Source organism: Callithrix jacchus, chromosome 1 (assembly GCF_049354715.1).
Source record: "Callithrix jacchus isolate 240 chromosome 1, calJac240_pri, whole genome shotgun sequence".
NCBI classification, from domain to species: Eukaryota; Metazoa; Chordata; class Mammalia; order Primates; family Cebidae; genus Callithrix; species Callithrix jacchus.
The window spans coordinates 38,276,246-38,302,728 of NC_133502.1; the positions used below are offsets into that span (position 1 = coordinate 38,276,246).

The window sequence follows — 26,483 nt, forward strand, 5'->3', positions numbered from 1 at the left end:
ATAGCATACTTTTTGTATTTTAAATTTCTGTAGTGGCTATATTTGTTCCCTTTTTAAAAGTTTCTGTACTTTGTAACTTGCTACTTCTCTTCTTTTACTAACCAATTTGACCCGACATGTGCCTACCTCATTTGCCTTTCCTATAAGCCAAGTTTCGTTTTTGCTAATTTCTCTCTATTTTTCTTATCTTATTGATTCCTTCTCTTGTCTTTATTATTTCACTACCTTCCAGTTATCTACTACTGTATGACAAAACACTCCTCACTTAATGGATTAAAACAGTATTTCAGTATTGTTTCTCAGGGTTCTGTGGGTTCACTGAGCTTTGATGGTAGATTCTCAGTTTGGATTTGTGTTTGCAAATAGATAGCAGCTGAGCCAGAGTCATCTGGATGCTTAACTAGGACAGATGCTCAAGAATGCTCACCCACATGGCTAGCAGTTGATGCTGACTGCTGGCTGGGAGCTTAGCGGGGGCTGTAAACCAGCACACTTCTTTATGTGACTTGGACTTCTGATCAGCATGGCAACTGGGTTCCAGGAGGGAACTAAGGAAGAAACATGCCAAGAGATGCAGACATCCAGACGAAAACTGCAAGGCTTTTCATAAGTTAGCCTTGGAAGTCCTACAATGTTACTTCCTCTACATTCTCATGATGGAGCAAACCACAAAGTCCAGCCCATATTCAAGTGCATTTCTTCTTAAAGACTTGTTAACTAGAGACACATGATCTCTTCAGTGGCTTACAGGTGCATGCCACCACATGTGCCTGCCCAAGGACTCTTCGTTTTTAACTGTCTCTATATCTTTTATTCAGATTCACAGTGTTTCTGTTAATACAATTTTCTTAAAAATATTATATGTTTCCTATGACTTTTCCTTTGATTCACTCCATCAGAAAAAAAGCCACACCCATAAATCTCTTTGAGATATAGTCCTCTCTGGTAGGGCTGAGATTCAAGATGCTGTGGCTCAGTGCTTTTAAAATTCTTAGAAGTCTAGTGAGCATTCATATAAAATCCTTGAAAGACCTCTTAACTAGCTAAGATGGTCTAAGAGGTACCACCTGAAATTGTTCTAAAGTCCTATAGGTGGACTTTTGATCTGAACCTTACTCTGAGGCCATGTCTTACTAGTAATACTCAGGCATTTATCATTTCCCTAAAGATCTTTTTAAATTTTGTGAACTTTTTGATGGAAGGAAAGACTGTTCCAGGCCCTCTGTCGTTCCTCTAAATTCTATTCAGAAACTAAACAGTTATTTCTTTGAGTTCTCTCTATCTGAACCCCCTTTTTTTTTTTTTTGAGATTGGGTGTCCCTCTGTCACTTTGGCTAGAATGCAGTGGCACGATCATGGCTCACTACACTGCAGGCTTGACTTCCCAGGCTCAAGTGATCCTTCCACCTCAGTCTCCTGAGTAGCTGGGACTACAGGTGTATGCCACCACGCCTGGCTATGTTTTGTATTTTTAGTAGAGACAAGGTTTCACCATGTTGCCGAGGCTGATCTTAAACTCCAGAGCTCAAGTGATCCGCTTACCTCAGCCTCCCAAAGTGCTGGGATTATAGCTGTGAACCACTGCACCCAGCCTGCTTGGAAATTACTTTAGCCAAGTCCAACAATTAAGTAAATGCATTTCTCTATTTTCCATGTTGCCATGGATAAATATTTCACTGGGCTTGCCATCATTATATGAAAGATATCCAAAGATATCCTGATTTCTTTGGTCTCCATTAACAATTCCTTATTGTGTTTCCAGCACTAACAATCTCCTTGAAACTCTCCAGCTTCTGCCTGTTGCTCAGCCTCAAAAGTATAAGTTAGAGCACATATTAAGGAACTACTGCAACATAAACATAATCTAATCTGTCCTGATTGCTGGGGTACCAAGGCTGGGGTGGTGTGGGAATGGTCTACACTATTCTACATGGTGGAAGGGGTACATTGTCTGTGGATAATTTAAGACAATAATAAAGAGACTAACTGTTCATCTGCTTTTTATTACGACAGGGTTTGGCAATTCCAAACAGGCTTAGTAATAAAATATTTTTCCCTGTTGGATCAATGTGCTCCATACTCATCCTTTCATTCACCCACCATGCCACTGATCTTGATAAATATTAGTAAGTACTGACTGATTAAAAATTAACACGTTTCTTTTTTCAAATAAAAGGTAAAATAAAATCATTGCCAATAACAGGGAAGAAGAGTATTCAACAGCTCAAGTGTGCCAAGGTCCTTCTCTTGTTTAGGAGGAGAATAGACCATAATGGCGAAAAAACAAGAACTGTGACTGGAGTGTGACATAGTAGTAATGCAATATAAGATTAATGTCATGCAGCCTATACTCACTATGTTTGCTGAAGTGGTTTAATGTATTTTACTGATCACCCAACTTTAAATAAATGGACCTGTATTTGGTTTATTTGTTTTGCTTTAATAATTATCACTGTCTTTCTTAGAACTTCCGGTTGTTCCTCATCATCCTGTCACTGAGGGACCTAAAAAAATGTTGCAGTTCAGGTAAATCCACATTCTTATCCTGCTAGAGACTTTGAACAGTTTCATTTAGCGATCTGACAGCTGGGAGGCCCATACAAACAAACAAACAACACTGGCATTTCCCCACATTGAATTAATTTTATTTTAGAGACAGGGTCTCACTCTCTCGCCCAGACTGGAATTCGGTGGTGACATCATAGGTCACTATAACCTCCTGTTCCTGGGTTCCAGCCATCTTCCTGATTCAGCCTCCTAAGTAGTAGCTGGGATTACACCAAGCCCGTCTAATTTTTTAAATTATTACTATTTTATTTTTTTTGTAGAGACAGAGTCTGGACATATGGCTCAGGCTGGTCTCCAATTCGTGACCACAAGCAATCCCTTCTGCCTCGGCCTCCCAAAATGTTGGGATTTCAGGCGTAAGCCTGTACCACTCCTGGCCTCAAACTGAACTTCGGTATAACTTTAATACTTGGCTTCCTAGCTCAATTTCTTGGGAAAACGGGAAGAATGAAAAGCTTCCTGGGCACCACTGCCTTTCCGTCTCTTACACATGGATCTGAGAATTCTAAGACATCTTTGAATGGAAAATTACTTCCTCTCTTTTTTGGAGATGTAGCAAAGAATGGCGCATGATTCAACTTATGATATTGCACCTAAGAACGTTTCCAAATTTAAGAGAACCCAGTATCAAAAAAATCCAAACTGTAAAACAAGTCAACTAGGTAGCAGTTACACAAAAAATGCTTTGATTTACAAAAGGATTGCAGAGGTTTTCTTTTCAGCAGCTTTGTAAGCCTTTACTTTTCCCATTGTTTCAAAAGCTATTTACAAATTTCAGGACTCTCTTTCATAAAGCAAAGGTTGTCTTTAAAATGTAATAACTCTAATGATAAAAGTCACTTTAGAAATGTTGGGAAACACAAATATTTTAAAAACTACCTGCAATCAGCTTTAATACTGTCACCATTCTGGTACATTTCCTTGGCATCTTTTAAGGACCGCTTACGCACATCGAAGTGCGGGTCTTCCGAGACTGTGTTTAACCCCAAGGTTTCAGGCGTCCGGGGCGCCCACCCGCGGGCCGCGGTCCCCAGTGGAGGGATGTCCGCGGGGCAGCCACAGCAGACTCCAAGGACACTCCTTCCTTTCTTTTTTCTGCTCCACCTCCCTAAACCTTCCAGTTTCAGCCACGGATAGTCTCTTCCGCATCTGGCTAGCTGCAGCCCTCCACCTTCCGTCTCAAAACAGAAAAAAAATCCCCTTCAAGTGGGATTCACATCTTGGGCAGGTGGGCGGAGGACGCTGGTCCCGGAGCGGGTGGCGGGGGCGGCCGCAGCGCGCGCTCCCGCTTGGGCGCGGCCCCTCTCCCACCGGCTCCGCCCCGCCCCCTCCCCGCCCTCTCGGGCGGAGACGCTCCGGGAAAGCGCGCGACCGCGAGTCCTGGGCGCCATTTTAGATTCGGTGTCGGGCCGAGGCGCAGGCAGCGAACTCAGTGGCAGCCGCTTGCTGAGGGAGTCTCTTGCGGCGTCGGGGGTCCCGGAACAAGGACGCAGACAGCGCGAGACTGAGAAGGAAGGCTTCTCTCTGGGCAGCCAGAGCCGCAAAGGTGGAGCCTCATTGGCGCCCTCCGCGGGACCAGCGCCTCGGATGCGGGCGGAGCGCGGGGGGCCGCGGCCGTGGGAGCGTGAAGCGGGGGGCCCGGGGCGCCTCATGTGAGAGCCGCGGGACCAACCGCCGCCGCCGTCCCCGGAGCACGGGGTAGTGTGTGGGGGAAGCCGCCCCCGGCAGCAGGTAACGGCGGAGGGGCAGGGCCGAGCCCCGCTGGGACCGCGGACCGTCTGTGGGTGGGCCGGGGGGTGGGGCGCGGGGCCGGGGCGCGCGTGGGACGTTCCTCGCGAGCGCCGGGCGCGGCGCGCGGCACCCAGATCTTGGAGCTAGATTGGGGGCGTTTCCCCGCAGTGCCTGCTTCAAAACATGTCAACAAGGCGTGGTGCGTGTGCGGCAGCCGCCTGCAGCCTGCCGGCGACGCCGCGGCTCCAGCCCGGCTTTGTGACCCTTGGCGGGGGTTGGTGACAGGCACCGTGGAGCTCGAGCTCTGTGGGGCTCTCCCGGCTTCGGCTACGCCTGTGCTGATAGCTTGAGAAATGAGGCACTGAAATTTTGTTAAAGCAAACTGCCCAGGGTGGGGCGCAGGAGAAATGTCCCGGGAAGCCAATCGGCGGGGAGGTGGCTCAGGGAGGAGGGTACGCCCCCGCCGCTTAGCCAAGCGAAAAACTTGGTCAACTTGTGTTGAGCGGCTTCGCGCCTCCCTTGGGCGTGGGCAGTCCTTTAGGTGGGGTTGCAGACAGGGGTCAGGAAGCAGCTCTGTAACTGGTCTGTATCTCCAGCTTAGCGGTGAGACAGATCGCCTTTATTTTGTTGTTGCTAATGATGTCCAGTTCAGTGACCCAGATCTTTTAATTGAAATCCTCCTTTTCTAATTTGAAAAAAAAGTCACTTATCTCTGAAATATTTATAAAAATACCATCAACTCTGTATATGATCAATGGACATATTTTCACCACTATGCGCTCTCGAACCATTTAGTTGTAAGTTAACCTCTTTATATTGTTTTATTCTTGTATTTCAGCCAAAGAATGCATTTTAGTTTGATATGAGTAAAAGCAGAACAGAAAGGAACTGTGATGCCAAAATAGGCTTTTAGAGCTAAGTACAAATGGGCTTTTAAAATTACTGCATGCCCAGTGTAAAAGTGCCTAATAAAACGATGGACACAGCTAGCTGTTCACTTCCAGTCTTCATCTAATGATGAAGTCGACTGGTCCTTTCTTTTTTTTTTTTTTTGAGACAGGGTCTCACTGTGCCACCCAGGCTGGAGTGGTGTGGCGCGATCTCGGCTCTAGGGATCCTCCCACTCTATGCTCTGGAGTTGCTGTTACTACAGGCGCGGGCCACCATGCCATGCTGATTTTTGTAATTTTTGTAGAAACAGGTTTCACCGTGTTGCCCAGGCTAGTCTCGAACTCCTGAGCTCGAGCAATCAGCCCGCCTTGTCCTCCCAAAGTGCTGGGATTACAGGTGTGAACCAACGCGCCTACCACGCCCAGCCTTCCCTCGAAAGTTTTTGGAAATGTTAGCTCACTAACTCCTTGTGTTGCTCAGCTGGTCTGTGGTCTTTCCTCAGTTTGCTGTTTAGCAATTTGTAGTAATATCAGCCCCTCACCAAAAGCTCTGGTGGCCTAAGTTGCATTATTTGGAGCCTCGAAATGTTGCAGGAAATTAAACTGCCAGAGTCCTGAAGAGGCCTAGTTCTGGTGCTCTAGATTTCTATGGTCTAGAATTCTATAGTACAGCTTGGTCCTCCACACTCCTGTTCAGATATAAGAGGTGTTTTCACTTTGACAAAAGTAGGAATTACAGGGTCCATTGATGTAAATTTTGCAGGCTGGAAGATGCTCTGAGTTGTTTTAACTTTCTGTATAGCAGAGTTTCATGTGCAAATAAATTTGATAAGACAAAGTAGTGTAAATTCATACATAAATGAAACCAACTTGGAAAAATTGACATTTAAAATTTTTATTGTGTCCACTCCTGTTATTTTCATGCATAAATGAGGATAGTGCAGAGGCTATTTTTATTGGAATTTAGCCTTACATTTTTTTCTGTTGCTTAATGCACTATAATTGTGACATAGCCATATTATGTACGGCAATTTACAGACTTAATTCAGCTATTTGTAAAGTGGTAAGTGCCTAAAATATGCTTTGGTGATCATACAGTGTTTTTATATCTAGATCAAGAGATATTATACCTTCGTGTTGTATACTGTTAAAAAAAGATTTTGTCAACTTCTTTATCCTGAACTTGGAAAGGTATTTACGCTTTATTTGAATAGTACTATAATAAACAAAAGAAAGTTTCTATTTTTAGGACAAGCAAGGTATTAGCAAAGATTATTGTGAATAGGGCTACCATTTTATTTTTGTTTATATATCCTTGTACTCTAAAATGAATCATTCCATCTTCAAGTTGACTAGTTCTGGTTTTAGAAGATTATTTTCTAGAAACGGCAATCAGTGTTCTATAATAAGATGTAGAAATTATGAAGACTGCTTCATTCTTTTTTGAATCTCTGTATCTCAAAATCATGAGTTTTACATGATCAGAAGAGAAATTATAAGCTCTCGACAGCAAACACTTGGTTCTTTGACCCAAATTTTATATAATAAAATTAAAGTGAGCCTCAGGGTAAGTTAAAGCAGAAAAATGGGTCATAATGGCTGTTATCTCAATCTCTAGTGAGACATTGTTATTAGAAGAGACTTATTAAAGATTACAGTGTAGATTATGCACTTTAAACCTAAAAAATAATCTATTCTTAGAGTCACACATAAGTTCCAGTCTTCCATCAGACTTCCTGTCACCTCTGTCATTCTATTTTCTCTCTTGTTTTCTCATTGCTTAATAGGGTATACATAATTTACTTCTCTTTATTCACATAGTTGGGAGTAGGAGCAGTGAGGAATAGGCAGTTTATTGCACATGTGCTAAGACCTCTTAGACTGACTTTCATGGCATTAAGATCAGAGGCCTCCAGTCCTCTTTAACAAGTTTTGCAAGCTACTGGATGGAGAAAGTCTGCAGAAACATTTGTTTTACAGTAATGCATATCCTTCATCCCACACAGGAATTAGAAATTCTTTTATGCTCATAGGCCAGAAAAGAGTTGGCGCAACAAGCCATCTTCTGAAAGGTTGTGACCCCAAGTTTAGGTCGAAACAAAAGGACTCCCTGCCAGAACTGTTCTCTAGAAACATTTAGTGTTACAGGCTCTAAACTAATTAACTACCAGAGTGTATGCAGCCGTTTAGTTTAGAGCTTGCTATATTCTCCCAACAAACAAAACAAGACCTTTTAAAAAATCCAATTACCCTGTAATCCCAGCACTTTGGGAGGCCGAGGCGGGTGGATCACGAGGTCAACAGATCGAGACCATCCTGGTCAACATGGTGAAACCCCTTCTCTACTAAAAATGCAAAAAAAAAAGTTAGCTGGGCACGGTGGCGCATGCCTGTAATCCCAGCTACTCAGGAGGCTGAGGCAGGAGAATTGCCTGAACCCAGGAGGCGGAGGTTGCAGTGAGCCGAGATGGCGCCATTGCACTCCAGCCTGGGTAACAAGAGTGAAACTCCGTCTCAAAAAAAAAAAATCCAATTACACAGTAATGCATTGATAATTAAAAAAAAATGTGTAAAACATAGAAAGGGAAAAGATATTTGCAAGAAGAAAAAATAACCTGTAATCTGACATCTACTGTTGGTTACTATAATAATTCAGTAAGTCTCCTTCCAGGGTGTGTCTTCTCATACACAAGCATTCTCTCTCTCTCTTCTCATACACAAGCATTCTCTCTCCCTCTCCCTCTCCCTCTCCCTCTCCCTCTCCCTCTCCCTCTCCCTCTCCCTCTCCCTCTCCCTCTCCCTCTCCCTCTCCCCCTCCCTCCCCCTCTCCCCCTCCCTCCCCCTCCCCCCTCCCTCCCCCTCCCCCCTCCCTCCCCCTCTCCCCCTCTCCCCCTCTCCCCCTCTCCCCCTCTCCCCCTCTCCCCCTCTCCCCCTCTCCCCCTCCCTCCCCCTCTCCCCCTCTCCCCCTCTCCCCCTCTCCCCCTCTCCCCCTCTCCCCCTCTCCCCCTCTCCCCCTCTCCCCCTCTCCCTCTCTCCCTCTCCCTCTCCCTCTCCCTCTCCACATTAAAGCAGAAATAGAGCTGGTTTGGTGGTGCATGCAGTTACTCAGGGAGCTGAGGTGGAAAGATTGTTTGATCTCAGGAGGTCAAGGCTACAGGGAACCATGATCGTGCTACTGCACTCCAGCCTGGGTGACAGAGCGAGACCCCTTCTTGAATGAGTGAATTGAATGAATGAATGAATCATTCTTTGACTTCTGGTTGGTAACCCCAGTTTTTAGTGTGTTGTATACTTTAATGTCGTTAGGGCTGGACTGCTTTCCTAGACAACAATCATACCTCAACAGTTCAGTCGTAGCTCCGCTTTGAAAAGCCTTAGTGGTACTGCATTTCTTACAGAAACCTTACGTTTTATTAAACTCATTTTGCAAGTTGAAGCACAGGAAGATCAAGTAATTTGTTCAGAGCCACATAGCCAATGAAAGGTAGAGCCAGAATTTAAACCCAAGGAGCTTGGATCCAGAGCCCATTCTCTTTAACCATAATACTGTTTTGCCATGAAAAACCTATCTTTCAAAGAAACTAATGGAATTAAAGTGCTAAGAGTACATGGAATAAACACATAGGTATAATTCAGAAACACAACTTGGGGAAAACAGTGCAATAGTAAGTGATGTGTTTGAAGAAGAAGCTATTTCCAGACCAAACCATTCATAGTAGGGTTGGTTTTGCTTATTTTAGGCAGTTAGAAATGTCTTGCAGTAACACTCCATTGCCTGTTCATGGCAGGGGGTGGTTTCAGGAAGAAACTGTTCCACCTCAGATCATTAGGCATTAAGAGTCTCATAGGGAGTGTGAAATCTAGATCCCTCACATATACATTTTGCAATAGTTTGCACTCCTATGAGACTAATGTAGCTGCTGATATCACAAGGAGAGGAGCTCAGGTGAAGCTTGCTCACTTCCTGTTGTGGGGCCTGATTCTGGTCCTTGCTGACCAGAACCACAGGACCCCTGTATAGACTATTAAATGTGGAAGGTCTCTTGGCTACTTAATCAACATCCTCTCTGGAGGGACCTTGGGACCTTGGTCTGCCTCGAATTCAAGAACAAATATCCTTAGATTACTTTTAAGAAACCTTTACAAAGCATCACTATTCCCTTTTATATTCATTTTAGTTAGCTTGACCACAACTTTTGAAATATAAATTCTTGGCTTAGTTTCAAAATCACAACAATCTTTCCCCCATGTAGTATATACTGTATGTTATACTGATAAATGTAAATGTTTAAAAACATGCCAAAAACGTATAAAATTTCTAAAACCATAGTTGGCCTTCATTGACATTTTCATAATAGTTTGTTTAAATATTCTTGAATTACTGATCCAGTTCTTCCTGCATGTTTATGTTTGTGTATATAAACACACAGCTCAGTGACAGAAGAATTAATTTGGGGTTTATTTCTATTCAAAAGTTAAGTAGAAAAAAAACTGATGTATTTTTTGGAATAGGATGAAACGAGGAGGAAGAGATAGTGACCATAATTCATCAGAAGAAGGAACTGCAGAGAAATCCAAGAAACTGAGGACTACAAATGAGCATTCTCAGACTTGTGACTGGGGTAATCTCCTTCAGGACATTATTCTCCAAGTGTTTAAGTATTTGCCTCTTCTTGACCGGGCTCATGCATCACAAGTTTGCCGCAACTGGAACCAGGTATTTCACATGCCTGACTTGTGGAGATGTTTTGAATTTGAACTGAATCAGCCAGCTACATCTTATTTGAAAGCTACCCATCCAGAGCTGATCAAACAGATTATTAAAAGACATTCAAACCATCTACAATATGTCAGCTTCAAGGTAATATTTTAAATCCCATCTTTTAAAAAATATTTTTAGTGGCTTTTGTTTCCTAAACCAGTACATCTTCTCATGCCTTTAAAATGTTTGCTTTTTCAGGGAAAATGCTTAAAAATTTAGAATTATTGTATACCTTAGAAGCTGTCACAAAATACTTATTTATTTGATGGAGCTAAATTACTTTGTTAATTATTAATAATTTTTTAGAAGAGCAAAAGCTGCCACTAAATTAATGTAAGTCATTGATAAAGCTGTGAATAACATTGAACTATTGTGAATGAATTTGAGGAAAAAGAAATACCTAATAAATAAAAATTGGAGAGATTATAATTGAGTAGAACTTTAATTGCTATTTCTGTCTAACAGGAACTTAGTGTTTCTTAATGATGGCTTTTTGAAATGGGATCTTCAAATGAAAAGAAACTTTATGTATAAAGTTTAGATGAATATATTTTAGAGAGATAGAAAAAGGTACATGGAAGAATGCCAAAGGAAACTGTTTATTTCTTTTCATTGCTGGAAGAAAGGTATTGGAAATCATGTAGTGATGAGATAAATGAAGTGGGTGGCTTTTTGAGATACCCAGAATAGTTTAAGAAATCCTAGCTGGATATGGGCACCTGTATTCCCATAATCCCAGCTTCTGAGGAGGCTGAGACAGGAAGATTGCATGAACCCAGGAGTTTGAGGTTGCAGTGTGCTACAATTGTGCCTTAGTACTCCAGCCTGGGTGACAGAGCAAGACCCTGTCTCTATTTAGAAAAATAAATCACAGTGGTTTGTGTGTGTGAGACTTGTCATGTTTGTTTGGGGGATGAATAATGAAATATGGGCATGTTTAATGAGCCTTTAAACACCAGGTTTTTTGGTAGCAAATAACTTATTGTTGGGGAAAAAAACAATGCATGAGTACTTGATTTACTTGTATGTAGCAATTGCTGAACAGTCCAGGTTAGGCAAAGCAGTGGTTCTTAACCCAGAGCTTCTTGCCATACTAAGATCTTATCTTCCCTCAAAGAGTGTAATTTCCTCTTAGATGGAGATTATCTACTTATTCTCCCATGTGTGTCCAAGGAGGAGGAGAGAATTAATGATGGGAATAGTTGAATATGTTTTCGCCTTTTTTCTCAGAAAAATGCACAAAGGCACTTAGGCCACTGATTGCCAGGTTTTACAAATAAAAATGTAAGATGAGTATTTAAATATGAATCTGAAATAATTAGTGAATAATTTTAGTGTAGTTACATTCCATTTAATATTAGGGGCATCTTTAATACTAAAAAATGTCTGGTGTTTACCTGAAATTTAAATTTAATTGGATGTCTTATACAACATCTTGTAATTCTAACTGGGGGCAAGGGTAGGGGGATGAAACACAAATTCAGGGCTCATCCCCATACCCCCAGGGAAGAAGCCTGAAGAGGTTTCTGTTTGGCTTTAGTCACCTTTGATTTGTCTAAGAGTGTTTTAATGGTAAATCATATACAAAGATGAGTATAATACATTAATCTGATAGGTCTTAAAGTCCAGTTCCATCTAGTAGATTTGCTGGGTCATTTTTATTCTTTTACAGCCCTGTGATAAAATTCAGGTATATCCAACTAGTATAACCCTCATAAAATCATTTGTGCAAAAGTTTAACATTTTTATTAGGGTTTATTTTCCTTAGGAAATAATTTCTGATTTACAAAAAAGAGTTATATCACAGGATTTTTCTGGTCTTTCCTGATAGCCTTCACTGATTACAGTTAGAATTTTTAGTCTAGAACAGTGGTTCTCAAACTTTGTGTGCATCAAAATCACTTGGAGGGCTTGTAAAGCCAAAAATTGCTGGTTCTACCCCAACAGTTTCGGTTTGAAATGATCTGGGTTAGGTATGAACATTTGCATGTTAACAAGTTTCCAGGTGATGTTGATGCTGCAGGTCCAGGGACCACATATTATCTATAAGTAGCTCTGAAACTACTATAATTAGCACATTAGTTTTACAACCCACTCTTAACATTCTTGGGATAAAGTAGTGTATATGAATCTGGAAATTAAGCATATCCTTTAACTATTGTCTTAAGGTACTTGCCTCCCAGGAGACAACCAGCTTTCTAATGGAAGAGCTCCTTCTTACATCCTTGAGGGGTTTTTTTTTGGCCCTATTATCCTTCCCTTAGGAAATGTCTACACAGAAGTACGTGTGAGAATAGCTACCTCTTATTTAGTTTAGATTTTCATGCCTCGCTGGTCCATTACCCTCATTTTACTTCACATTTATCTTCCCATTAGTAACATTAATGTTGAATCCCAGGTTGTGATACACCTGAACATTTTGAGTAAATACTCATTAAGTTTCTAGAGCCTTGAAACATGCATACCATAGGCACTGTATTTACATGTGTTATGTGATCTACTACCAAATAATTATTTTTTAAAGACTATACATTTATTTATTTTTATACCATTAGTTCATACTGTCACTTTGGAATAAATCAGTGTAAAAGCCAACATTAAATATGTCTCTTATCATAACGAAAGCCAGGTCTGGTCTTGACAGTTGCCCTTATACTTTTTCAAAGAGACGCAGAAAAGGCTGAAGTTGAAGGTGAGGGTGGAGGGTGGATGATTGAAAGAATACTCTTTAAGTTATAATGCAATAAACTAGTAATGATACGTAATATGTGCACAGAGAAATACAAATATATACATGAGTAATCTCTTTGAAGTCTGGGTATTTGGGGGAAAAGTAAAAAAAATATATACACACATGAGTAATTGGTGTTTCTTAGGTGGACAGCAGCAAGGAATCAGCTGAAGCAGCTTGTGATATACTGTCGCAACTTGTGAATTGCTCTTTAAAAACACTTGGACTTATTTCAACTGCTCGACCAAGCTTTATGGATTTACCAAAGGTATCTGCTCTTTTTGTTTTATTATCTATTACTGAGAAATCCAGTGAAAGTCTAACCTTTTTTTTTGTATTGACAGTGTGAGTATATATAAGGAAAGTAATATGTGTATACATAATGGAAAACCAGTTACTATTTAGAATGAAAAGAAACAGTATTTTTAAGCTTTTTTTTTTTTTTTAATCATTTGTACTTCTAAATTGGTATGGCTAAAGAAATTTACAGAGGAGTCTATAGGAAGTATTAAAAGAAACTCTCTTAAGTAAAAGAGTCAAGGATATTAGAAAAAAAGGGACACATAGATGCTTATTTGGGGGCTTCCAGAGCAGATTGGAAAAGTTAGAATCAAATAATGGAGAGTACCAGTATTGAAAGCAGATACAGCTTATAAAATCTTTTGGCAAATGTTCTGTAAAGATTTAATCTTGACCAAAGTTAGTATCAGCAGAGTTTAGATTAATTTACAGACTTAAAGACATCCTTTTTTTGGGTGAAAAGTTAACATATATTCATATATGTATTTTAACATGATAAATCAGAGAGCGTCTCTCTCTCCCTCACAACTCTTCTCTTAAAATAAAAAATTAAGGGTGTATTTTTAGAAAGGTACCTGATGAAGGTGGCTGACTATGTTAGCTAATGGTTAGTAGGTTAGTATCCAACACTAATTTGAAAGTTTTTTCCCAGAGGACACTGAAAACTAAAATATAGACATCCTTTTAAGTACCTAGTAGTAAATTTAATGTACTAGGATGATTGAGGAAGGAATATAACTAAATTGAATATCTATTATAACCTAGGTGGTTGTTTCAATGGAATTTCTGTACCAAATAAATCACCAGTTGATTTCAAAGTCTTAATTGATTTATATCAGCAGTTTATGTCAAAGTCTTAATTGATTTTGAAACATTTTCATTACATATGTACATTTTGAGATAGAATGTTTTTCTTTATATATAAAATAAGGGAAATATGCAAGAGAATCTGATTATCTTAATATTTTAAGATCTTAACAGTTAGATCATCATGGTACTCCAGCTTAATGTGTAAAAATCTTCTGGATAACCATGTAATTTTTGGATTTCTATCCGTTTTTCAAATTTGGGGTGATTCTAAGTCTCCTCTTTGAGCAGTCCAAGTGATTCTGATTAAGATGATTCAGGGAACTCGCTCTAAGAAATATCTTGAAGCTTCAAATGGGAAATGAAACAATCTGAAATGATTTTTAGTATAACTACTGTAGCGAAAATACAGTTATACATACTGACTCATATGATATATATAAAATATACCATATTATAAGATATGTTGAACATAATTTTCTTTTTTTTCTTATCACTGTGCATATATCTAGTACTAATTTGGGAACCATGAATGCAGCTAATGGAAATAATGCTTCTTTCCTTATTGAGTCTAGGATACTTACACTGTTTTTCTTTTCTTTTCCTGTTAAAGCTTTTGTAGAAGATTGAAGTAGGGTGTTGCTATATTTTGGAAATCCTGAGAGAACTGAAGAGAATATAGAGGAAATGTTTTTTACCAGAGCTTAATTGGGGAAATGGGGAAAGATGCCAGTGATGCAGTCATTAGACTACAAATGAAATGTGTTTGTACAAGATATAATTGAGTTTGATATGAAAATATTAGGAGAGAGATGTTAACATTTAAGTAGTTAAATAGTTACTTAATCCAAATCTAGGTAGTTAACCAGTTATTTAATCATAGTAGGGAAAAAGTAAAGACCGAGAAAGTAGTGTTTTGGCTGCGTGTGGTGGCTTACACCTGTAATCAGAGCACTTTGGGAAGCCAAGGCAGGAGGTTCCCTCCCTTGCGGCCAAAAGTTTGAGACCCGTCCCTACAACAACAACAACAAATTAGCTGGGCATGGTGGCTTGTACCTGCAGTCCTAGCTACTAGGGAGTATGAAACAAGAGGATTGCTTGAGCTCAGGAGTTCAGGGTTTAAGTGAGCTAAGAAGGTGCCACTGTACTCCAGCCTGAGTGACAAGAACAATACCGTCTCAAAAAAAAAAAAAAGTAATGTGTCATTGTACTTTCCTGGCTTTTAACCTGCCCTCATCCTTTTTCACTCCTGTAGAGAATTTATAAAGCTAAGTGGAGCATGAAGTTGGTTTTGTAGAAAGTAATATGTTGGACCGTGTATTAGCCTTTCTTTACTGGATTATTTGCCTGGTGGTTTTAACTTCATATCTTAGCTGTGATTGAGAGCTGCATCCTTTGAGAATGCTTTAATTTCTGTTTGCCTACATTGATTCCTTTAGGTCAAATTCTGTGTCCAACAGATACATACGTGTGTGTGTGTGTATACATACATACATACATACATATGTACATACACATGCAGGGTCCAATCCCGCAGGGCCTAGAGGGTGTTCTTTTGTGTGCAGAGACGATAGATCGCAGGAAAGAAAGACACAGAGTTAAGAGAAAAATTCAGCTGGGCCCGGGGGACCACTACTACCAAGACATGGAGTCCCGTAGTGGTCCTGAATGCCTGGACATGTTGATATTTATTGTATACAAGGTATGGGGGCAGGGTCAGGAGAGTGACTCATCTGACATGATTGATAGGGTCAAGCAAATCACATGCTTACAGTACAGGGGGCCCCTTCCTTTCTGGTAGCCGCTGTAAGGAGCGGGGTCACATATGTCAGCTTCTTTCTGTGCACTTACTAGAAAGATCGAAGGCTTTTAGGATTCCTCTGTTCTTACTTCCATGACTTCTAAGAACTTAAAAAGAGTGCCGGGGAAAGCAGAACATGAGAGTGGATAAGGATGGTGACCATCAGAGCACAGCACCACAGAGAGGCATTTAAGTCCCTGGATGTCTGCGGGCAGGCCTGGCTAAAGTGAGACCTTCCTTAAGAGCCAGGCAAAGCAGAGCGTTCTCTGGATTCCCCCAGTGAAAGGGAAACTCCCCTTCACGGCCTGCTAAGTAGTGGGCGCCTTCCCAGGTGCTGGTGCTACTGCAAGGCTATCACTCTCGCCTCCTGATTACTTTTCACAATGTCCCTTCAGTTTCTAATTATATTTTACCGGATTATGTCTATATATATGACTAAAATGATTCTACACTATAATACTAAAGCAAAGATTAATAATAGAGAATAGCGATTTGATAAGATTGATTATATAATTGACTGTGATTGTTTCTAAATTGATTTGTTATAACTAAGTAATCAGTAAATATATCATTGTACAACTAAGTAATTAGTATATTTGATATCATGGCTATATCTAAGTAATCAGTAAATGTATTTGGTATCCTTGCTATATCTAAGTAATCATTTATTATGTTGGGACAGATTGTGCCAAAAGTTGCCTTGGCACCGGGGCAACTTTTTTCCCCACATAAACACATGTGATGAATGATACTCATTGGTGTGTTTGTGGACAAAATACATTAAAGTTGTAGTCTTGAAAATATTGTAGATAACATTTGAAGAAGTTTTAAACTTGGAATTTTAAGTATGATTTTGATTGTTTCAGAATCAAATTTTCTGTGAGTTTTCATATCTCAAATGAGTAATAGATTTTGAATAGATTATTATGTTAATTTTTTTTTTTTGAGACGGAGTTTCGCTCACCATGTTGATCAGGATGGTCTTGATCTCTTGACCTCGTGATCTACCCACCTCGGCCTCCCAATTTTTTTTTTTTAAGATGGAATTTCATTCCCTCTTGTTGCCCAGGCTGGAGTGCAGTGGTGCAATCTCATTTCACTGCAACCTCTGCCTCCCAGGTTCAAGCTATTCTCCCGCCTCAGCCTCCGAAGTAGCTGGGACTACAGTTGCCCGGCATCACGCCCAGCTAATTTCTGTATTTTTAGTATAGATGGGGTTTCACCATGTTGGCTAGGCTGGTCTCGAACTTCTGACCTCAGGTGATCCACTTGTTTGGGCCTCTCAGAGTGCTGGGATTACAGGTGTGAGCCACCACACCTGGCTATTATATTAATTTTTAATGACTGTGTTAATAGTTATTACTATTTCAGTGGTCATAACTATTAAACAAAAATGAAATGCAGTTTAGTGTTATAAAACATGAAAATAGATATGGTAAACCAGATATGGTAAAGTGAAGTGTCTGAGAGAAATTCTCATCCTGGGTTCCAGAATTCCTCTTTTTACTTACCACTGGTTTCTCTGCTTTAGAGACACTTTTCCTGAGGCTTGAAATGCCCTTTTCCCCCCAAACATAAATAGGCTCTTCTCAAAGATGGCAAATAGTCACTTCTTTTTACTCCCAGGAACAGAGTGAAGGGGTACCACCCCAAAAAACAGTTACAAAATAATATGTCGTTACAGTTTAGATGAACTGTAGTACTAGGAAACCCCTAAATTCTCATTTCTAAAAATTGAAATAATTTTTTTTTTTTTTGCTTTTCAGTCTCACTTTATCTCTGCACTGACAGTTGTGTTTGTAAACTCCAAATCCCTGTCCTCGCTTAAGATAGATGATACTCCAGTAGACGATCCATCTCTCAAAGTACTAGTGGCCAACAACAGTGATACACTGAAACTGTTGAAAATGAGCAGCTGTCCTCATGTCTCTCCAGCAGGTATGTTGTGTTTTTTGCTAGACACACTTTAGTAAACTGCATTGATAAAATTAGAAAAATCTATTATCATTAACCTTAAAGGTGTATTAATATGACTGCTTCATCTCTTTTGCATGAAAACATTTTTAATGTAGTAATAGAATAGCATAATTCTGTAGGGTTACTAGCCTAGACACTGACTTTCAGCTTGTTTTCTAACCTTATTTGGTAAATTTATTTATAGCACATGCTAGAAAATGAATAGAGAAAAAGAGGAAAGGACAGTATGAGGTCAGCCCGAAGTGCCCCATTAAGTAAAATAGAATTTTTTCTAGTTGAGCTGATAGGGTAGGTATTGAGTCAGAGCAGTCACATAATTGCTTTTCTTCTTACTATGTGGAGGGAGAATTGTACTAAGTGGTGGCCTAACCGCTTAGTACATCATCTTCTATTTTACAAGATGATGTTTTTCCTAAGTTGAATTTTGGAGCCAAGAACCCATCAAATGGGAGAAGAGCATTCTCCCTGCTGCTTCATTCCTGACTCCTCCCATTATTGACATGCTTGCTGATCCTTTAGCTGTGTAATTTGGGAAACCTGTTCTTTAAGGGATAGTGTCAAATCTATGATCTTTACAAAACACTTCCAACCTTCTTGCCATGGCTAAATGTCAGCCTTCTCCCAGGAAATGATTCCTTTTTAGATGGAAATTGCTTGCTGTTTCTCCCAAGTCTCCTGGCTCATTTTCTTTTCTCCCACAGGAGGCTCCTGGTGATGAGAATGGCTCCGTCTACTGTTGTATTTTCCTAGCCAGCTTTGCCGCTTACAGATTACCATTGAAGCTATTATAAAACAGAAGTTAAGAATAGGCTTTGGCAATTACTTCTTATATAACCTTGATTACATTTTTCTATCTACTGTATAGGTCTTCTATCAGAGTAAAGTCTATGCTTCCTGGCTTCATAGTGTACAAGGTCCTTTGTATCTTGACCTCCACCTATCTCTTTAATCTTGCTTTGCTGGCTACTCACTTGCAGCTTTTACTTGGGCCCTATGGAACCACTTTGTGGTTGCTCAGTACACTTTACCCTGTGGAATACTTGCTCAAATGTTTTAACTTCATCTCACTAACTTCATCCAGCCCAACCTTCAGAATTCAGCTTAAATGTGACCTGTGTTGACCCTCCCTTCTTTTTTCTGGTTGAGATCCCCTACCTGTGTATTTCCAGAACACTCTGAATATTATTGCTAGCATTTACCATATTGTATGAGAATCTTTATGTCTCTGATTCCTCTGTAAAACTGTGGGTTCATAGTTCTCTTTATTTGGGTATATCCTGTGTTCATTCATTTTTACTAAATATATGCATCAGTTCTGATAGTATAATATAAACTTACCTGATCCCAGTTAATTGCAACCGGCCCAGTGGGTTCACGTTGCCCGCTGCCCGGACAGAACTGATTTATCAAGACAGGAATTGCAGTGGAGAAAGAGTAATTCATGCAGAACAAGCTGTGTGGGAGACTGGAGTTTGTTATTACTCAAATCAGTCTCCCCGGCACATTTGGGGATCAGAGATTTTAACGATAATTTGGCAGGTAGGGGCTTGGGAAGTCCTGATTGTCAGGTTGGAGATGGAATCATAGGGGGGTCAAAGTTAGGTTTTCTTAATGTCTTCTGTTCTCACGTGTGATGGCAGAACTGGTTGGACCAGATTACCAGTCTGGGTGGTGTCAGCTGACCATTTAGCCAGCACAGGGTCTGCAAATTATCTCAAGCCTGGACCTGGGGAGGTCCAGGCTCTTGAAGCCAGAGGCTTCGGCTTCATGACCCCCACATGGTAATTTCTAATCTTGTAGCTAGTGTAGAAGTCCTGTAAAGGCACACTGGAGCTCAGGCAAGAAGGAGGGGTCATTTCGTGAAAGGGCTGTTATCAATTTTGTTTCAGAGTCAAACCATGAACTGAATTCCTTCCCAAAGTTAGTTGGCCTACGCATAGGAATGAACAAGGGCAGCTTAAGGGTTAGAGGCAATATAGAGTCTGTTAGGTCTGACTTCTTTCACTGTTGTTATTTCCTCAGTTATAATTTTGCAAAGGTGGTTTCATAGTGACTTTAGACTAGTTCTTCAGGAAAGGAAGGGAAGAGAAAGAATACTTTCAATACTTTTTATTTGAAAAGTATAACTGAGGTTTCTATTGAAATTTCATATTTACATATTTTCCATATATATTTTTGCATATTTGGACAGTTTCTCTAAGTTGAAATTAGGTACTGTTTTCTAATTTCTTCACTGAACATTTAGTCAATTTTGTTTCCATTTCATATAGTTGTTATAATTGTTTGTAACTGGACCTCTAGGTTAGTATGACTGTTGGTCCCACTAGGTGCCTGTTGCTTCCTTAATATTAATTATCAGCTTGAACTAATGAACATTTAGTTACTTAGTTCCCTTGTTGATAAGCCAACATTTGCATTATAGTTCTAAGGTTGTACACTTGTTTCTGCTTTTTGCTGTGATTTAAAAAAATTTTTTTAAGTCACATATAGCAGTTTGCTTGTATTAATTTCTTCTTCAGGGTACATTCTTAAGAAGTGGATGTCCTAGGACAGAGTCCAAATGTTTTTGTGCTTCTTGTCATGTTGCTTTTTTCCCAAATGAGTTGATCTGAGAAAATTAATCAATGATTAGTGCCACCACTAATCATCAGTTTAGTAGCAGCTTTACTGTCATATAATTCACAATTCTCATTTAAAATGTATAACTTACTTTTAGTGTATTGATAAAGTAGTGCACACATCACCACAATTTTAGAACACTTTTATTATCCTAAAAAGAAATCACATACCTCTTAGCTGTTGCCCCCAAAACCTCCATCCCAACCATCCCTAGGCAACCACTAATCTATTTTGTGTCTCTATAGATTTGCCTATTCTGGACATTTCATATAAATGGAAATCTACCTTTTGACTATTATGAAAAACGTTGCTGTACACATTTATGTACAAGTTTTGTGTGGACATATGGTTTAATTTCTCTTAGGTATATACCTAGTGATCATATAGTAACTGCCTGTTTGAGGAAATGCCAGGCTGTTTTCCAAAGCTGCAGTGTACCACTTTACATATCCACTAGCAGTGTCTTCTAACACTTACTTGTCTTTTTGATTGTAGCCATCCTAGGGGGTGTAAACTCATTGCAGTTTTGAGTTATTTTATTTTATTTTTGAGACGGAGTTTCACTTTGGTGGGTTACCCAGGCTGGAGTGCAATGGCGCGATCTTGGCTCACCGCAACCTCTGCCTCCTGGGTTCAGGCAATTCTCCTGCCTCAGCCTCCTGAGTAGCTGGGATTACAGGCATGTGCCACCATGCCCAGCTAATTTTTTGTATTTTTAGTAGAGACGGGGTTTCACCATGTTGACCAGGATGGTCTTGATCTCTTGACCTCGTGATCCACCCGCCTCGGCCTCCCAAAGTGCTGGGATTACAGGCTTGAGCCACCCTGCCCAGCTGAGTTATATTTTGTTGATGACTAAAGGTGTTGAATATCTTTTTTTTGCTGAGACAGGGTCTCACTCTGTCACCCAGGCTGGAGTGCAGTGGCACAATCTTGGCCCACTGCAACCTCCACCTCCCAGGAGGAGGTTCAGGGGCTTGTCCTGCCTCAGTCTCCTAAGTAGCTGGAATCACAAGCACCTGCCACCACACCTGGCTAATTTTTGTATTTTTAATAGAGATGAGGTTTCACCACATTGGCCAGGCTGGTCTTGAACTCCTTACATCAGGTGATCCAACCGCCTAGGCTTCCCAAAGTGCCAGAGTTACAAGTGTGAGCCACCACGCCCAGCCCCTTTGCCTTTTTTCCAGTTGGGGTTTTTCTCTTAATTTATTGAGTTGTAATAATGCTCTGGTTTTATTTTACCTTTGTCACTGTATTATGTTTTTAAACACTTGGAACTGTATATTAGTTTTCTTTTTGCTGCATAACTGATAGCTATACACAAAGCAGCTTAAACATTTTATTCACTCCACTCTTCTGTACATTATAGCTGTAGGTAGGGCTCAAGTGGCTTCTCTGCTTACAGTCTTAAAAGGCTGAGAGGAATGTGTCAGGAAGGTGGGCTCTTCTTATCTGGAGGTTCTGGAGAAGAACCACTTCCACATTCATTCAAGTTACTGGCTGAATTCAGTTCCCTGTAATTGTAGGACTGACATCCAGTTTCCTTATTGGCTGTCAGCAAGAGGTTGTTTGGGGGTCTCTCTGCTCTTAGAGGCTGCTTCTGTTTTTCTTTTTTGGCTCTGTCTAGCTTAGAGCCAGCAATAACATGTTGAGTCCCCTTTGCATTTTGAATCTCTGACTTCCTCTTCTCCAGTCAACCAGATAAAACTGCTTAAAAAGGGGCTTATGTGATTAGACTAGGACCACCCAGATAATCTTTCATTTATGGTCAACTGTGCTGTATATCACAGTCATGGGCATGATATCTTATGGAATTCACAGATGCTAGGCATTAGGGTATGGAATCTTGAAGGCCATTTTGCGAATTACACCTGCCACAACTGCTTTTGTAGTTATTAAATGATACTCCAAAGTTTCTTTTATTTGCATTGTTGGTTACCATTTCCCATGTGTTTGTTCTTCTTTTATATTTAAGCTTTTTGAGATTGCAAAGAACAGAGGTATGCTTAGGTTACCTTGAGTAATCAAGGGGTATTTCAAAGTATACAAGATAGCCAGGCATGGCGGTGTGTGCCTGTAATCCCAGCTACTCGGGAGGCTGAGGCAGGAGAATCACTTAAACCTGGGAGGTGGCTGTTGCAGTGAGCCAAGATCGCACCATTGTATTTTTGTATTTTATCCTGGGCGGCAGAGTGAGACTCCATCTCCAAACAAAAACAAAGTATATACCTACCTTGTGGAAAACAGAAACTTTGTGATTGCTGAATACTGAGACATTACTCCCTCTTTTGGTGACTCATTCCGGTGATTCAGTGATTCTCTTGTAACTCTATTGCCTATCTTTTCCCACTGTTATAAAGCTCTGGCTTATATGTGGGCCTCTGTCTTGTCACTTCTTAAGCAGTACTTAAGTGCATGGACATAAGAATCACTTAGCCTGTGTTTGTATTGCAGCTTTGCTATTTTTAGCTAGCTGTCTCCACTTCAAGTTAGAAAAATAATACTTTTTCAGATTTTTTAAATTATTTGTGGGATAACCTCTAGTACCTGGCATATTATGCTTGCAACAATAAATAGTAGATGAAAATATGATGTATGCTTTTTTGTTCCTATTCCTGTTTCTAAACATAAGAAAGAAATTGATTAAGTGGGTTACTTTTACCAGATAATATAAGGTGCCTCTTTGGGGCAGAATTATATTGGCCGGGCATGGTGGCTCAGTATGTAATCCCAGCACTTTGGGAGGCCAAGGCAGAGTCAACAGAATTGAGTAATTATTTTTGACATGTTTATTTAGTGTTATCTTGGTATTTTTTCTTAGAAATTTAATATTAGGGTTTGAACTTCAAAAAATGTCCTTTGGCCTCCATTGCAGTGATCATGTAATTATTTAACCTATAAGTTTAGTGTTAGTAATAATTTTTTAAAAATCTGGCACTGTGCATTACTGAAATGCACTAACCTTAGTGATGGTATATTTTTTAAGTGACAGAGTTCATTATTGTCTGAGTCGATAAGTTTTATTTTTTTTTAATAGATGATGGGATTTAGAAAATGTGTGTGACTTCCTAATTCAACTATACAAATAAATTTTAAATTATATAGTTTTGTGGCAAGGGAACTGTGACAAACTTTGTGGAACATGTACTTGATCCAATTTTTGAACAGATAAACTTTTACAAAAACTTGCAAATAATTAGTTTTTTTCCTTTCTTTCTTTCAAGGTATCCTTTGTGTGGCTGATCAGTGCCATGGCTTAAGGGAACTAGCCCTGAACTACCACTTACTAAGTGATGAGTTGTTACTTGCTTTGTCTTCTGAAAAACATGTTCGATTAGAACATTTGCGTATTGATGTAGTCAGTGAGAATCCTGGACAGACACATTTCCATACTATTCAGAAGAGCAGCTGGGATGCTTTCATCAGACATTCACCCAAAGTGAACTTGGTGATGTATTTTTTTTTATATGAAGAAGAATTTGACCCATTCTTTCGCTATGAAATACCTGCCACCCATTTGTACTTTGGGAGATCAGTAAGTAAAGATGTGCTTGGCCGTGTGGGAATGACATGCCCTAGACTAGTTGAACTAGTAGTGTGTGCAAATGGATTACGGCCACTTGATGAAGAGTTAATTCGCATTGCAGAACGTTGCAAAAATTTGTCAGCTATTGGACTAGGGGAATGTGAAGTCTCATGTAGTGCCTTTGTTGAGTTTGTGAAGATGTGTGGTGGCCGCCTATCTCAATTATCTATTATGGAAGAAGTATTAATTCCTGACCAAAAGTATAGTTTGGAGCAGATTCACTGGGAAGTGTCCAAGCATCTTGGTAGGGTGTGGTTTCCTGACATGATGCCCACTTGGTAAAGACTGCATGATGTAGGGCATGATGAATAGCACCTTAATTTCAAGCAAATGTATTATAATAAAAGTTTTATTTGCTGTAGTTCTGATATAATTCTATTTTGTGGCACAGAAATTTGATATCTTCAGTCAGTATATATAAAGATTGTTTATTGGAAGACCCTTGAATGAATTTTGGTCAGAAAACTTTGTTTCCTTAGCCTAATAGCAATCATATCTACGAATATTTTTTTAAAATGTGGTTCAGATGTGAAAGTAATAACCAGTTATACATATTAAACAGTTTACAGTCTAAAGGAAACAAAACCTATGTAATATCCAAGAAGTACTAATAGGTTTTCTGAAATGTTATGTTTTCTATGCATTTTTTAAAAAATGTAAACTTGATACTTTAGGGTCTTCAGTTATACATACACCTGTTATAAGGTGTTTAATATAGCTCAGGAAAGTGAGCATTTTGTGAGAAAAATGGATATATCATTTCTAATGAAAAAGATTGTTACAAAGCTGTTTAAAGAAAAAGATACATATAAGTAATTGAAACACTTAGAAAACTGATAAATGTCACACAGTGGTATTATAGAAGGATAATACAGAGCCAAGACAAATTAAAAGACAATAAATGGACAGAAAGGAGGCTGTGTTTAGCTTTGTATAAACTTTTAGGTTTGCTCTGTAATCTGCTAAACCGTATACATTCTCTTGTGGTATGTTACTATGTATGTGGCACTTGAGGCACTGTATGTAAAGTAAGGAATGCTTTACTAGTTCTCCTTGGTTTTCTTATCTTTGTTTAAACTAGCTTTGAAGTATTAAACAATAATTGAAATGAAAAGCTTACCTATTTTAAAAAGCCAAATTTAAATAAATATAGAACTTTAAAATGTTAATCAGTTGTCTCCAAGAAAGAATATTAGTTTCCAGTAAAGTTTAGTGATGGCTCACTCATTTTTCCATTTTGGAAGTATATAGTTATGTTAAGTAGAATTTTTATAAACCACAAAAGAAGCACCATTGTACAGTCTAGCATAAACAGTAAATATAAAAGAGGATATATTTAAATTCATAATCATTTTTTCAGTAAATATTGCTCAGTGACCTTGAAAATTTTAATAAAAAATGTCTGCAGTTTTGTGATTGTTAATTTGGTTAAACTGATATTTAAGTTAGGTAACATTTTATATTACTTTCATATGAATAAAGGTAATCCATGCATTGTAGAGTCTTAACGTTGAGTTTTTTAGATGATATAAACTTTGATTCTGGGCACTAGTGTTAGTAGATATTACTGCCCTCCTGAGGGAAATCAGAAGTGATTTACCCCCAATGGAATACATTAATTCTTAGTGGCTCTCTTCAGTAGTGTGACTTTTAGAAAGTATCTCAGTAGTTAAGGAAGCTAAGTCTTAGATCTATTTTTAAAATGGATGGCCTTCTTAAGAATAAAGCAAAAGGTGATTTTCTACATAATTTCTGCTTCCCAAAAGTGATAGGCTCTCCTGTAGCAACAGGAGATGTGAGAAGATAAAAGGCTTATCTAGACTCAAAATTTAAAAGCAATTACAGTAATATTTCCCCTTTCTAAATAGTAAAAAGCTGATTGTACAAGAATTATCTGTGCTAGTGAAGTTTTTCTTCTTTGAACAACTTTGGAAAATGGATTTGACAGTACATTATCAGTTCTAACCAAAGCTTGTATTTGGAAATTTACTTTTTGTACAAATTGAATTATATAATGCTTAAAATACTTTAAGTCACTTTATAAGCAAAATGCATAGTACTTAATTTGTTTATACAGTAAAGTATATGTTAAATGCTTTTAGCAATTTCAGAATAAAAAGTTACTAATGCTGTTGTATTTTATACTTTTAAAAAACTACCCAAACATACTTATTTGACTTTAAACTTAAAAATGTATGTTTTTGTTTCACATCCATATTTGATGGGTATTAATAATATTAATGTTTATGACAGTCTCACTTTTTTGAAAATAAAAGGTTAGGCTCATGGAACCTATTCTTGAAATAAACTCTGATGCCTAAAGAAATGGGAAATTTAAAATCTATGAAATAGAATTTTTAAAATTTTTATACAGAAAATGGTTAAATTACAAATAAGAAATAGTTGCTTCTGCATTCAGAAAGAGAACTTATAAAATACATTATTTAGACATAGAATTATCAGTCTTTAAAGTCCTTGAACCCAGCTAGTCTTTTTAGAGATAAATATTTTTATATAAATCGGAATAGTTTTTCAACTATTGAAATTATTTTCATTGTCTTACTGGCTTTCAATTTATCTTGGTAATTTGGGCTGTTTTTTTTTTTTTTTTTTTTTTTTTTTTGAGACGGAGTTTCGCTCTTGTTACCCAGGCTGGAGTGCAATGGCGCAATCTCGGCTCACCGCAACCTCTGCCCCCTGGGTTCAGG

At 39.0% G+C, this 26,483-nt stretch overlaps 1 protein-coding gene across 4 annotated transcripts; it reads left to right on the top strand.

Annotated features, from left to right (window-relative positions):
- The first annotated feature begins 3,954 nt into the window (after nt 1-3,954).
- FBXL3 (F-box and leucine rich repeat protein 3) lies at nt 3,955-25,905 on the top strand. Of its 4 annotated transcripts, none has more exons than XM_002742609.7 (5): nt 3,955-4,299; nt 9,702-10,050; nt 12,828-12,950; nt 17,357-17,528; nt 23,414-25,905. In XM_002742609.7, the coding sequence occupies exons 2-5, from the start codon at nt 9,703-9,705 to the stop codon at nt 24,055-24,057; spliced, it is 1,287 nt and encodes a 428-aa protein (XP_002742655.1). In that variant the 5' UTR covers nt 3,955-4,299; nt 9,702; the 3' UTR covers nt 24,058-25,905. The 4 variants fall into 4 exon arrangements, with proteins under 4 accessions (XP_002742655.1, XP_078199766.1, XP_035151782.1 ...); XM_078343640.1 differs by having other exon boundaries at nt 9,702-9,906; XM_035295891.3 differs by having other exon boundaries at nt 3,955-4,114.
- The last annotated feature ends 578 nt before the right edge of the window (nt 25,906-26,483 follow it).

Excerpts from the sequence above, each read along its gene's own strand:
- FBXL3 (XM_002742609.7), top strand. The coding sequence starts at position 9,703 with ATGAAACGAGGAGGAAGAGATAGTGACCATAATTCATCAGAAGAAGGA. Across the intron at positions 10,051-12,827 it reads TACAATATGTCAGCTTCAAG|GTGGACAGCAGCAAGGAATC; the intron begins GTAATATTTTAA and ends GGTGTTTCTTAG. Across the intron at positions 17,529-23,413 it reads TCCTCATGTCTCTCCAGCAG|GTATCCTTTGTGTGGCTGAT; the intron begins GTATGTTGTGTT and ends CTTTCTTTCAAG.